The sequence below is a fragment of the Mesoplodon bidens genome (assembly GCF_964165515.1).
Source record: "Mesoplodon bidens genome assembly, chromosome: 2".
Taxonomy (NCBI): Eukaryota; Metazoa; Chordata; class Mammalia; order Artiodactyla; family Ziphiidae; genus Mesoplodon; species Mesoplodon bidens.
In genome coordinates this window covers 171,013,932-171,027,722 of record NC_138177.1, presented here as the reverse complement: position 1 = coordinate 171,027,722, position 13,791 = coordinate 171,013,932, and the positions used below count along the sequence as shown (strand labels likewise).

Genomic DNA, 13,791 nt, shown 5'->3' with positions numbered 1-13,791 from the left:
GAGGACCCCTCCCCAGAAACACTCGTTAGAGGCTTTGTTGTCAGACAGGAGTCTAGGGGTGCATTTCAGAAAATGAAGGCAGGTAATATCAAATACTATCCAAAATAACGTCTGTGTTGAAAACATAAGCTGGTAATAATATTTAATGGAGATTTTAAAAACATTGCACATCGAGTAGCTGCAGTTTCTCTGCAGCTCTGCTCTTCATCCACAGTCAGCTAAGGCCCCAGGTTTGGCCCAGGTGGCAGCCGATGGCTACCAAGGCCTCTGGTGACCCCAGCCTAGAAGGAACTCACTTCTCTCGTCCACCTGGCTGCTCTTCTCTCCTGCTCCCTGGCATCTGTAACTCAAAGCTGTATTTCTTTTTTCCTGCTCATCTTTTAACAAGTAAGCTCCTAGTGGTTTAAAAATATGCTAACCGGAAGAAAAAAATTCCGTTAGGGCTTCCCTGGTGGCGCAGTGGTTGAGAGTCCGCCTGCCGATGCAGGGGACACGGGTTCGTGCCCTGGTCTGGGAGGATCCCACATGCCGCGGAGCGGCTGGGCCCGTGAGCCATGGCCGCTGAGCCTGTGCGTCTGGAGCCTGTGCTCTGCAGCGGGAGAGGCTGCAGCAGTGAGAGGCCTGCGTATCGCAAAAAATAAAAAAAAGAAAAAAATTCTGTTAACCACTGCCCATTCATCTATGGTCTGTCCCTCTTGTAACTTGTTGCCAGACATCTTCCTACCTGAGCTCTCAGTGTGTAAACCCGCTAAGGAAGGTGGGGCAGCAAGGTGATCGGTCAAGTCTGCCATGCCTTGGTTTACGTCTAACTCCACCACTTACTACATGTTTAATTGGGGGGAAATTAGCAAACTTTGCTTCTGAAAATTGGGGATAATTTCACATACTTTTTAAAAAATAAATTTAATCTATTTTTATTTTTGGCTGCATTGGGTCTTCGTGCGGGCTTTCTCTAGTTGCGGCGAGCGGAGGCTACTCTTCATTGCTGTGCGCGGGCTTCTCATTGCGGTGCCTTCTCTTGTTGCGGAGGACGGGCTCTAGGCACGTGGGCTTCAGTAGTTGTGGCACACAGACTCAGTAGTTGTGGCTCGCAGGCTCTAGAGCGCAGGCTCAGTAGTTGTGGTGCATGGGCTTAGGTGCTCCGCGGCATGTGGGATCTTCCTGGACCAGGGCTCGAACCCCATGTCCCCTGCATTGGCAGGCGGATTCTTAACCTCTGCACCACCAAGGAAGTCCAGTATCACATACTTTTGAGAATATATTTGTGAGGATTTGAGATAGTGTGATTAAAGTGCCCAACAACAGGGAACTACAATGAATGGTAGTTGAAACAACAAAACCAAATTCTTGTGAAATTGGATGTTCTGTCTCATCTTTCCTAAAATTCTAAAATGCCTTAGTAACCTCAGTGAACATGGTTCAGTCTTTCTTTGATACTTGATCATCTCACATTACCTTTGGATGGCTATTCTAAAAAAACCCCCAAGAACTGTGGACTTGAACCCCTTTATTTTACAGATGAGGAAATCAAGGCTCAGGGAGATTGTCTTAGCCAAGGTCACATAGCTGGTAAGCGATACAGCCCCCAAAGACCACTGTGCAAGACCACAGCTAAAGATGTTATTAGTATGCTGGGCTGAGTCATATACTCTAACCAGGAGTCAATCCCACTTTGAAATTAGTGAAAATGTCTTATTCTACATACCAGCGAATTTAAGTTACAACGTAAGGATTTAGGTTTGACATGAGAAGAATTTCATCAGAGTAAAAGTTCTTAAACAGTAAAATGGACGAGCAAGGATGTTGTGCAACTCTAGGTTTTAGGAAAAAGAATTATCTGTTGGAATTGGGCGAACAAAGCAGACAGAGATGGTAGGAGAGACCGGATGACTAAGAATCAAGGTCAAGGATTTCTAATATTCCAGTTCATGATTACTAAGCCGGTATCATATACAAAAAATTCAGTTGTCAGACAATCCCAGTTCTGGAATTTCTCCTGGTAGGCCTCATGGAATGCAAGTTTACAGTCTATAGAGGGTAAGAGCACTGCTCACTTAGCAACATAAAAGTTCTGATAGAAGCTGTGACCCCTGGAGGGAAAGTGCTCACAACTATCAGCATCCTGTGAACTCAGAGAATTTGCCTGGAATAAGTAAGTTGTGAGGAAACCAGGAAGTGTCCCACGGCTAGGATTTGAGAGTGATCAAGTGCCTGCACAGTGTCTTAAAAGAAAAACAAACAGAAGACTACCTTAGGGCAGCCTAGCTAACATTTTCCAGTAATCCAAGATCTAATTTTGATAGTTCTTACCAAATTTCTTAAGACAAAAGTCACAGACTCCTAATTAGCAAATTTAATAATTTAATCTCACTTCCAAATCCTCTGCACTCTTAAATCCTTTCTTTTCCATGAATAGAACATAGAGTCATTGTGCTGTAAGATAAAGGGAGAATTCAGAAGCTTGAAAAATTGTCAAGGGGAGACAGTGGAGCGGAGCGGCGAGAGATGGCTCTGCATTCAGAGTGCCTGGGTTTAATTCTGTCTTTGCCACTTACTGTGTCCTGAGGCAAGTTTCTCAGCCTCACTCTGTGCCTAAGTTTTCCCTTCCGTAAAACGGGAATAATAAACAATGACCATTTCATAGGGTTGCTAGGGTTAAACAAGGTTAACATATGTACAGAGCCTGTCACATAGAAAAAATTCATTTAGTGTTTATTTAGGTATTACAGCTATTACTGTCACTATTATTAAAGTAATAAATCAAACTAATAACTACGCTTTGTCAAAGATATTCAAGGCCCCCTAGAGAAAGAACTCTTCTCTAATAAACAAAGATTTAACAGCAAATGGTGTAAATTCTACATTCACATACAATATCAAGAGTTGCGATTTATGTGTGTGTGCGGGGGGTGGGCTGAGCTGCGGGCATGTGGGATCTTAGTTCCCAGACCAGGGATCGAACCTGCGCCCTTGTAGTGGAAGCGCGGAGTCTTAACGACTGGACCGCCATGGAAGTCCCATGACTTGCAATTTTTGAGGAAAACAGCTTGGGAAGGTACCTTTAGAAACCTCCTTTGACATACCTGTTGTTGACAAAACAAATTAGAAGCAGTTAAAACTAAGCTAATGAATTTAAATAAAAGTAGAAAATTACTCCAACAGAAAAAAAAAAGCCTTCAAAGTTAAGAAGCTTGTGGAATTGATAGAAATAATACAGTAATAAAGATGGTAGAGATTAGTTTCTTAAAAAAGGAAAACTCAGGGCTTCCCTGGTGGCGCAGTGGTTGAGAGTCCGCCTGCCGATGCAGGGGACACGGGTTCATGACCCGGTCTGGGAAGATCCCACATGCCGCGGAGCGGCTGGGCCCGTGAGCCATGGCCGCTGAGCCTGCGCGTCTGGAGTCTGTGCTCCGCAACGGGAGAGGCCACAACACTGAGAGGCCCGCGTACCGGAAAAAAAAAAAAAAAAAAGGAAAACTCAGCACAGCTGAGGGATGCCGTTTAGCATCTCTCCTGGCTTCCAAGCACGTGTTCATCAAGGAGTTCCTAAGCCAAGAGCTTCAACAGTTCTAGCTCTTCAGCTTCAGCTCTGCAGAACTGACCATCTGTTCCACCACAAAAATGCAAAGCAACTCTACACGCTGGAAAGTAATGTCAGTCAGAACCTCTGACTGACTGGGGGTAAGTTTAATAATGGTCTTTATCCAATTAAGAATAGACTTTCTCTTCATGGATAAGATTAGAACTTTTGCTTAACCCAAAGAACTGTGATTTATCAGGTTCCAAAGATGAGAAACTTCAACTATAATCCTACATTTTTGGATTAAGATTTCTTTTAGTTGGCTAAGTACAGCAGTTCACGTGTAAGGCTGGCTTAACCTCTTTCTCCTGACAGATCAGAACGGTAAGGGAATCTTGGCCTGAGCAAGGATAACTTCTTAGGTTCTTTAAAGCAGGTATAAGGGGACTTCCCTCGTGGCACAGTGGTTAAGAATCTGCCTGCCAATGCAGGGGACAAGGGTTCGATCCCTGGTCCAGGAAGATCCCACATGCCACGGAGCAACTAAGCCCGTGCACAACTACTGAGCCCGCATGCCACAACTACTGAAGCCCGTGCGCCTAGAGCCTGTGCTCCGCAACGAGAAGCCACTGCAGTGAGAAGCCCGCACAACACAATGAGTAACCCCTGCTCACCACAACTAGAGAAAGCCTGTGCACAGCACCGAAGACCCAAAGCAGCCAAAAATAAATTTAAAAATAAATAAATAAATAAAGTAGGTGTAAGGATAGGTTAGCAAGCCTATCCTGGGGCTGACAAAATTTTATAAAAGAGCAACGATGGAAAAAACATCAAAGGTATTAGTATATTACCTAGCTCTTGTTTCCAAGTAATTTTCCTGTTAGCTATAGGCAATAGACATGACTGGCCCAGGCCTCCTTTAGGTAAATCTGTGTGCATGGTTAAGATAGATTTCTACCTGTGTTGAATGCTTTTGTCACATTACTAAGGAAAGGACTCCACCCTTCCTGCAATGGTATATCTCTTCTTTCTCATTTGAGCTTTAAGAAGCCAACAATCTCTCTCCCAGCACTCTGTGAGATTCATTTCTCAAAGACAGTTTGTAGGTGGTTTAAGGACATATGAAACACTGTAGCTGAGCTCACTAAAAGCCACTAAGAGAGAGTACTGAAGCCACTGATCCACACGAAGAATTGCTGGGTTATCTCTTGGGTTTGCTGTTTTCCTTTCTGTAACATGGAAGTAAAAATTGTTTTCTGCTCCTTGAGAATGGCTGGAAGGGAAATAACCCAAACATCTTTTTGTCTCAACGTCAGGAAGGTGCATGTCTTTGACAAGCTGGGGATTTTCCCTGGAAGAATGCAATGGCCCTCTTGTCTTTTCCCATGCTGAAAGCAAGGACAGTTTTGTCCTTACCTGAATTCTGTGAATTTAACAGTGTCAGGGTAGGAAGGGACCTTAAATGATCTAAGTGTCTCACTCTATGGTGGATGGAGTACCTGATATACAACATAGCCACCAGGTGACTGTTCAGGCCTTCTTTTTAAAATAAAACAATATCATAAAACACAGAAACCAACCAAAATCCTGCCACTTTTGATTCCAGAAGAGTATTCTTAGCACAGGTTCCTAACAACTGTACTATTAAGAATTATTACCTGCTAAATAGCATAACGGAAAATTAGAATTACTTTTAGAATTAGGTCTCTAGGGTTTATCAATTCTTTTGCAGTGCTGTATTTTTCTAGTCCAAGGACATGTGTAGACATTAATCATGAAAAACTGGAATTTAAGATCTTGAAAACAAGGACCTTAATAAAATACAAAATGATTTTTAAAAATCTCTTATGCATTAAATAATCAGGTTCAATGTAGTTAGAAACATTTACCATCCATATAAAAATTCAAAAAGCAAATAAACTGGAGCTTGTATTTTTTTTTTTTTTTTTTTTTGCGGTATATGGGCCTCTCACTGTTGTGGCCTCTCCCGTTGTGGAGCACAGGCTCCGGACGCACAGGCTCAGCGGCCATGGCTCACGGGCCCAGCCACTCCGCGGCATGTGGGATCTTCCCAGACCGGGGCACGAACCCGTGTCCCCTGCATCGGTAGGCGGACTCTCAACCACTGTGCCACCAGGGAAGCCCTGGAGCTTGTATTTAAACAGAAAATGGACGGTGGCTAATGCAAGGAGTGGAGGGGAGAAGACTCACAGTGAGTGTAACACTTATGGCTACTTCAGACGATAAGGAAAGGCTATTTCCAGGATATGGCCACTTCCAGGATACTGGAAACTTTTAAATATAAGCTACAGTTCAGCAGCTTTTAAAATTTCATGTTTATTCATATTTTTCAAAATATATGTACATAAAAAAAGGAAGATTTACAACAGGAAAGATTGCCTTACATGCAACACAAATTCCAATAAACTCATGATGGGATCACATATGATTATGGATCTAATTCAAGCCAATCTTCTCAAGTCCAATTCCCAGCCACACTTTAGGCTGCAGATGGGATCCCAGGAGACAATGCAAATGGAATGAATTAAACAAACATCTTTTGCCTCTGGCAGCACTCAAGGGGCCAGAAGATGTACACCAAAAAGTTTAAGACAATTAAAATGTCAAGTGCCACAGGGAAGATAAATGATAACCAGAAATCAATATTTCTTAGAAAGCTAGTGCTATTTAACACAACTTCACAATACTAAAACAAAAACAAATAAGAAAGGGTTAGGTAGTCGGGCTTCATTTGTTTTTTCTTTTCTCTTTTTAAGTAACTCAAAAAGGAAGCCACTTGCTTGTTATCAAAAGTGCTATGGAAAGAAAGGAGGGGAAAAAACCCACAGTTTATTTTAGCAAATTGTATGTTTTTCCACTTAACAATTCTACATTAGTAATGGTGTAACTCTCCAATATTTCCTTATAAAAAAGGCAAAGAGGAAGTGACGACTCATGCTCCAAATATTAAAAAATATATTTAAACATTTGATCAAGATTTTATATGTTTTGATTTTTGGTAACACAGGTGACACCAGACATCACAAATTCAGTATGTTCCTGTATTTCCCCTTCAGTCAAAAAACAAGTGGTGGAGAGATCTTGTGCTTGCTATTGAGGGAATGCAATGCCCAGGGGCCAATGAAAAATACCTAGACATTGATCAATGTGAAAAGGGGCCCAAAGGAGTCGTGCATCTTCAGAATTGAATGAGATCATAATGTTTTTGGCCTATTCCCAAAGCTAAGACATCTCTGTGTTTATAGTTGGAGAGAAGGGGCTAGTGGAGTGGTTTTATAAATAAGATTAGTTATTATAGCTATAACTGAAGTCTCCAGGCAGGAGGCTTTATGATTCAGTCAGTGCTATACTGCCTCCTTTTTACTTGCAGCACCTGACTAGCATCCCATTCTTGATGCTTTCAAACAAATATAAAAATCTTCGCAACTGTTTAGATAAAACTGGAAGAAAAAAAAAAAAAAAAAAGCCAAAGCTGACCATAAAAAAAGAAAGAGGGTTGGGGTGGGGGGAGAAAAAAGAACAAGTATAGATTATACGGTTCAGGGAAGTCCAGAATTATCACAGAAATTAAAATGACTGGGAGGGAGGGTGTGGGGCGAGGGGCAGGCACCAAGAAGAGCACCTAAAGCTAACAAATGGCTAAACTCGTTTATTTATATTCCCTCCCCATAATGTTCATAGGGGAGGAAAAAAATGTAATTTTAAAAGCATCAAACTAAAACAAATGCACACTGACCTTAGAAAATAAGATTTTGAGTTTCATCATGATACCCTTTTTTCCTATAAAATTTACTTTTTTGCTTTGAAAGATTTCTTCATGGTGGATTTGCCCTTGCCAGGCATTTTCACTTCCTTTCTCACACTGGCTGCAGGCTTCTTTGAAGAGCTACCACTAGGTTTTTTGATGACTGGGGGTGAGGGTCTGGCTTTCTTGGCAGGAGTTTTGGCCTTAGGGGGGGCTTTCTTGGGCAGGGGCCTAGCTTTCCCTCGCTGGGCAGCTGGGACTTTAGGTGCAGGCTTGGACCCTCTCTGCTTCATGGATGCAGCCTTCCCTGGCGACTTGGCTGGGGTTTTCTTCTGCAACCTGTGAGAACCAAAGAGCAAAGGCAGTTACTTAGTACTTGAGAGATTCACTTCACCAGGATGACCAGATACTTTGCCAAAAAAGAAACAGCACAGGCAGAAGTCACCTAGGTTAAGAAGAGGAATGTGGGTTATTACTTTTTACCTAAAGGCTTTACTAAAATTGTATAAAAACTCAACCAATTCCTGAAGACTACACATAATTCCATGTTTTTCCTAGAAAAATATGCAATTCTTTTTCTTCAAATAACCAAACTATGGATATATATATATATACACACACACACACACACACACACGTTTGACCAAAGAGTTATTACATATTTACAGTGTTTCACAAGTTTAGAGCCTCTAAATGCTCAAGAACAGGACAAATTCAAATGTTACACAAAGAATCTGAGAAGGATCCTGAACTGTTAACACACTTTTCACAGCCTCTCTCCTAGTGCTGTCATTTTCAGCTCTAACTAAGGAGGGTTTTCCACACGTCCCCACCTTCTCTTAGGTGGTGGCTCTTCATCCTCAGAGTCCTCCTCTGATGACTCATCTTCATCTTCATCCTCATCTTTAGAATCATCTGGCTCTTTCTTTGGAAACAGAACTCCTGGGCTAGTAAGAAAAAAAAAAGTTAGGTAAAGAGAAATCGCATCAGGACAAGGAAAAGAATGTGAACCTAGATATGCTCTTCCCTGGACATAACCCACTTCCTCCCACCCTCCCCAATTATGTCAAGTTAGGTTACAAATATCAGGTACACTTTAACCTATTTTGAACAAACATATGAAGTTAGGACAAATCTATAAAAGTCCCAGACCTACCTCATTCCCTTCCTCCCTCCATTTAATAAAACTGATACTTCCATCATTTATTTAGTAAACAATTATTGAAGCTCCTGACATGTGTTTGGCACTGTTATCAGCCACTGAATATACAGCAGTGAATGGTCTATACAGCGGTGAATAGCCTACACAGCAGTATATATTTTTTGCCTTTATGATACTGGCAAAAGACCTCAAAAGTGTCATAAAGCCTGAATCTCTTCAAAGTTTTTGAGAAATTCAGCAAGGATATTCTAAATGTTCTTTGTCCTTAATGGTAGAAAACTTGATCCCACTGATTAATAAGTCCTTAAATTATAACACTGTATGTGCATGATTTTAAGAATATTTAAACATTTGAAAAACTCAAATAATAAACATTCAATCAAGTAACACTTATGTTTATGCACCAAGAGCAATGTAATGTAAGAAAGCTACACTATACTGCTGAAATAGGTTTCAGTGGTACATGTCATGGCACTTTATTAGAAACGAAAGTGTAAGAAGGCGAAAGCACGGGTACACAGAAAAATGCTTGGTCCATAGGAGGTGCTCAATACATTTTTTTGGTTAAATGAATAAATATGTATAAGAGACAAGTTTTCAAATAAATAGCCTTGTCTCTATAGTATGAAGAGGCAGATTAGGATTCTTAGAAGTAGTCAGTGCTCTCCCTACTTGGTGCTGGACCATTAAGACATATGTAATCCTCTAGTAATCTTCCTGTCATTACCATGTACTTTATTCTTTTTTTTTTTTTTTGCGGTACGCGGGCCTCTCACTGTTGTGGCCTCTCCCGTTGCGGAGCACAGGCTCCGGACGTGCAGGCTCAGTAGCCATGGCTCACGGGCCCAGCCGCTCTGTGGCATGTGGGATCTTCCCAGACCGGGGCACAAACCCGTGTCCCCTGCATCGGCAGGCGGACTCTCAACCACTGTGCCACCAGGGAAGCCCGTACTTTATTCTTTATTAGAAGGAATGAACATCTAAATGACTGGCCAAGGATCTCAAAGAAAATTCAACGCTTGATTTCAGCAACACACGCCTAACAGTAAGTTCCAGCAGGATAGCCCCAATCCCCCTGTTCTTATATGAAAACCTTCAGCTCTAAAACAATACTGCCTTAAGTAGTCTTTATTTTCAAGTATATTCAGTTCAGTATAACAATAATAAGGGCAAAGTAAGTTAAGCCAAACCTGTAATCTGGAGTCAGATTTTAAATTTGCAATGACCAATACTTCACATTATGGGCTAAGTGCTTACCTGGGGTAATAGGGAAAACAGAGCTGGAAGGTGCCACTGAATCCTTTACCAGAGATCTGTTCCATCCACCCATTCTTTTCGCATCTCTGTAGGGTTTTCTTCAGCAAATGCACTGAACAGTAAAGTGAGAAATGAAGAAAGTACTTATTTATTCAGATTTGATAATTCCCTCAACCACAATCAGTTATACATCAATTTATTGTCCTGACATGTGCTAAGTGAATCCCTTGTGGTCATAGGGATTTTTAATTAATTCACTAAATTATTATTAAGTGTCCATAAATTTGGAAAGAGTTGAATTATAATGGGAAGAGACTTTACAGACCATTGTGTCAAATTCCTCATTGCACAGGAAGTGGAATAGCAGCCAAGGGTGGCTAATGACTTGCCCTACAGTCGCACATAAATGGTTAATTGCCAACTTAAAACTCAATCTCTCATTTCTATTCATTCAAACATCTACTGAGTGCCTGTAAGTACTGATAAGCATTTAGAAGGATATCTATAAAGAGAAAACCAATTTCTCAAGAATCAGCAAACAGTAACAAAACAATATCATGGCTCCTAAAGGCCTCACCAGTTCTCATCTTTCATATAAAAACACATAAAAATACATTTTATAGTGATTCCGTGTCCAAATAAATAGCTGCCACAATTATTAGTGACACTGAAAAGGTTAATAACCAAATTCATCTTCTCTTATAACACTTGGTCAAAAGAGAAAACCACAGAATAATCTACAGGGTCAATAGGCACAATTAAACACAGTATATATCTTAAGTAAAGAAAGAGAAAAAACAGCCATACAGGGGCTTCCCTGGTGCCGCAGTCGTTAAGAATCCACCCGCCAATGCAGGGGACACGGGTTTGAGTCCTGTTCTGGGAAGATCCCACATACTGTGGAGCAGCCAAGCCCGTGCACCACAACTACTGAGCCTGAGCTCTAGAGCCCACGAGCCACAACTACTGAAGCCCGCGCGCTTAGAGCCCATGCCCCACAACGAGAGAAGTCACCGCAATGAGAAGCCCACGCACTGCAACCAAGAGCAGTCCCCGCTCGCTGCAACTAGAGAAAGCCTGCGTGCAGCAACGAAGACCCAATGCAGCCGACAATAAATAAATAAATTTATTTAAAAAAAAAAGACTTCAAAATTAGCTTTTCATCTAAAACAATATATTCTAGTTTGCATTTTCTGTTACTTAATTTTCATATTCCTCACCCTACACCACTGTGCCTACTCTCATAGTTCACTGAGAAAATATACACTCTCACTAATCTGTATGTGACAATGCTGCTAAGGCAAGGTTTCTAATCTCAAATCACCACCTGACAGGGTAAATATACTTTACTGAAAAAAAGTATTTTCTGTTTAGGGCTTAAGTCAATAAGAAATAACCTAAGTGGGAAGTATTTTACAACAACGACTTGGTTTCAGGGTGGTATTAATGTTCTGGTAAACATTCACAAGTAGGTGAAAAGATACTATACTTGAGAGGTGTTTCAAACCTAGCAATTTGTCTCTATTATAATAAAAATGAATATCAGAAAAATCTTCATAGCAAAGTAAAATCAAATTCTGATCCTCAGCAGACACTGTAAATCAAGGATAAGTCTTGATTATTTTTTTGTAAATAATAAATAGGTTTGTAAAGTTGTTCCCTCTTGGTTTTCAGTCAGTAGTTAGTGCTTTATCATTAACAGCATGATCTCTAGGGATCCTTTCACAAGACAATCCCCTGGATCCCCGTTAAATGTGCTCAACTCTGAGTCTTACTTTGATAGTTAGAATTGGTCCCTGGGTGGTTCTCCAGGACATACTTCTTCAGAGCAGTGGTGGAGCAGGTCTTCGGCTCATTCATGGCAGCAATTGCAGACAAGATTGCATATTCCATCAGGCTTCCACCAAGCAGGGGTTTCTCCCCTGATTTCTTCAGCTGTTTTCCAAGGAGGAAGAGAAAAGCATCAAGACAACACTCTCCCAAAGCAGGTCAAGACAAGACTCCTCTGCACCAGGTGGGTCGGAGTTCCTGCATTAGCACAGATACGTTTTACAATGAATTGTCAGGTTAGGGACTTTCTCTTCCCACTCTTCAGGTATTCAACCTAACTGAGGAGTCCCAACCCTCCTAGGGATATTTTCTCCTTCTATCCACCCCTCCATCCAACTGAAAATAGCAAAAGCCAACCTAACCCCAAAAAAGTGACAGCTCCACTCCAATAAGGAGGTTAACTTGTTATGACCCCAATAAATGAACACTTTTGAGAATACTTCTTTTCTGAATCTGAAAAATGGAGTATTATTATAAAAATAATAAATAGCCTTTTTAATCCTGTAAGGAAAACGGCTAAGGAAAAGTTTGATAAATATTTAGGGTATCATACAAAAGAAAATTCTATAGCATACTTCAAGGACAAAAGGCTGGGGAACAAAGGTTAGCACCAATAAGCAAAAAGGTTAAAGGACAAACTGAGGTATGGTCTACAATAGTCAGTCTCAAAAGAAAGGTCCACAAACCCCCTGGGGTTCCTGAGATCCCTTCAGAGGATCTGCAAGGTTAAAACTATTTTCATAATAATACTAAGATGTGATTTGCCTTTTTCACTGTGATGACATTTGCACTAATGGTGGAAAAACAATGATGGGTAAACCGCTGCTACCTGTGGAGGCACAGAAATGTACCAGTAGTTACTGCATTCTTTACTGCAATACGCTTATGGTTAAAAGAAAAAAGAAACCAAAAAAAACCCAGTTTCACTTAGGAATGTCCTTGATATAAAAATGATTTTATTAAATCTCAACTCCAATGCATATCTTTTTGATACTTTTGATGGGGCAAAGTGAGAAGAATTTATAAAGCATGTCAGCTGCATCTGGAGGGATGGTGGTAGTCTCAAGGAAAAGCACCTAGTGATTGAGTTGTGAGCTGAATTAGCTGCATTTTTTATGGAATACCCTTTTTATTTGAAGGAACAATTAACCAATAAACTATGGTTAATCAGACTTGGGTATCTGGTAGTCATTTTCTTGAAAATAAGTTAAGTGAGCCCGTCATATCAAGGAAAACAACTAAGAGTATTTGTTGCCAATGATAAGTTCAACTTTTCAAGAGAAAATTTAAATTGTGGAAAACTTGTCCTACCATCATGAGCACAATAATTTCCCAATACTTAAACGCTGTTCTGATGAGATCAGTGGGTGATATTAGTGAATATGATTTTTGTTACTGTTTGATGAAATGTGCCAATATTTTAACAACTGCATAATTCCATGAACTACTACTCTTCAAATGACCAAGTGATATAATTATGTCTAAAAGATACACTCAAAGTTCAAGACAGGCCAAAGGATTTTAAGATAACAGAGTACAACGAGTTCATTGATACGGTTTCAGGTTCCACATAGCACCTTTAACGTACTTTAATACCACAAAATCAATTAATGTAATATCATATTAACAGAATAAAGGACAAAAGCCATATGATCATCTCAAGAGTTTTAGAAAAAGCATTTGACAAATCCAACAGCCATTCATAATAAACTTCCAACAAACTAGTAACAGAAGAGAACTTTCTCAATCTGATAATAGGCATCTATGAAAAACCCACAGCTTTAACGGTGAAAGAATGAATGTTTTCCCTTTAAGATGGCTAAAAAGATGAAGACATCTACTGTCATCACTGCACTAGAGGTTCTATCCAGTGCAATCAGGCATGGAGGAAAAAAAAAAAGAAAAAGACATCCAGATTGGAAAGGAAGAAGTAAAATGGTCTATTTGCAGATGACATTATCCTGTATGTAGAAAATCCTAGGGAATCCACCCCAAAATCCCAAGGAACCCACAAAATCTCTAGAACTGGGCTTCCTTGGTGGCGCAATGGTTAGGAATCTGCCTGCTAATGCAGGGGACACGGGTTCAAGCCCTGGTCCAGGAGGATCCCACATGCCACGGAGCAACTAAGCCCGTGCACCACAACTACTGAAGCCCGTGTGCCTAGAGCCCATGCTCCACAACAAGAGAAGCCACCCCAATGAGAAGCCCATGTACCAAAAAGAGGAGTGGCCCCCGCTCACCATAACTAGAGAA

The 13,791-nt window shown here is 40.8% G+C and overlaps 1 protein-coding gene across 6 annotated transcripts in view; it reads right to left on the bottom strand.

The window, feature by feature from the left end:
* Nucleotides 1–5,837: 5,837 nt before the first annotated feature.
* HP1BP3 (heterochromatin protein 1 binding protein 3) overlaps nt 5,838–13,791 on the bottom strand; it is a 35,386-nt gene continuing 27,432 nt past the window's right edge. For all 6 annotated transcript variants that reach the window (XM_081224454.1, XM_081224453.1, XM_081224456.1 and 3 more), the window contains 4 exons: nt 11,481–11,640; nt 9,706–9,817; nt 8,120–8,233; nt 5,838–7,625 (listed from right to left, as the gene is read on the bottom strand). In XM_081224454.1, the coding sequence (XP_081080580.1) occupies nt 7,331–7,625; nt 8,120–8,233; nt 9,706–9,817; nt 11,481–11,640 (681 nt within the window). In that variant the 3' untranslated portion in view covers nt 5,838–7,330. The remainder of the gene's footprint in view (nt 7,626–8,119; nt 8,234–9,705; nt 9,818–11,480; nt 11,641–13,791) is intronic.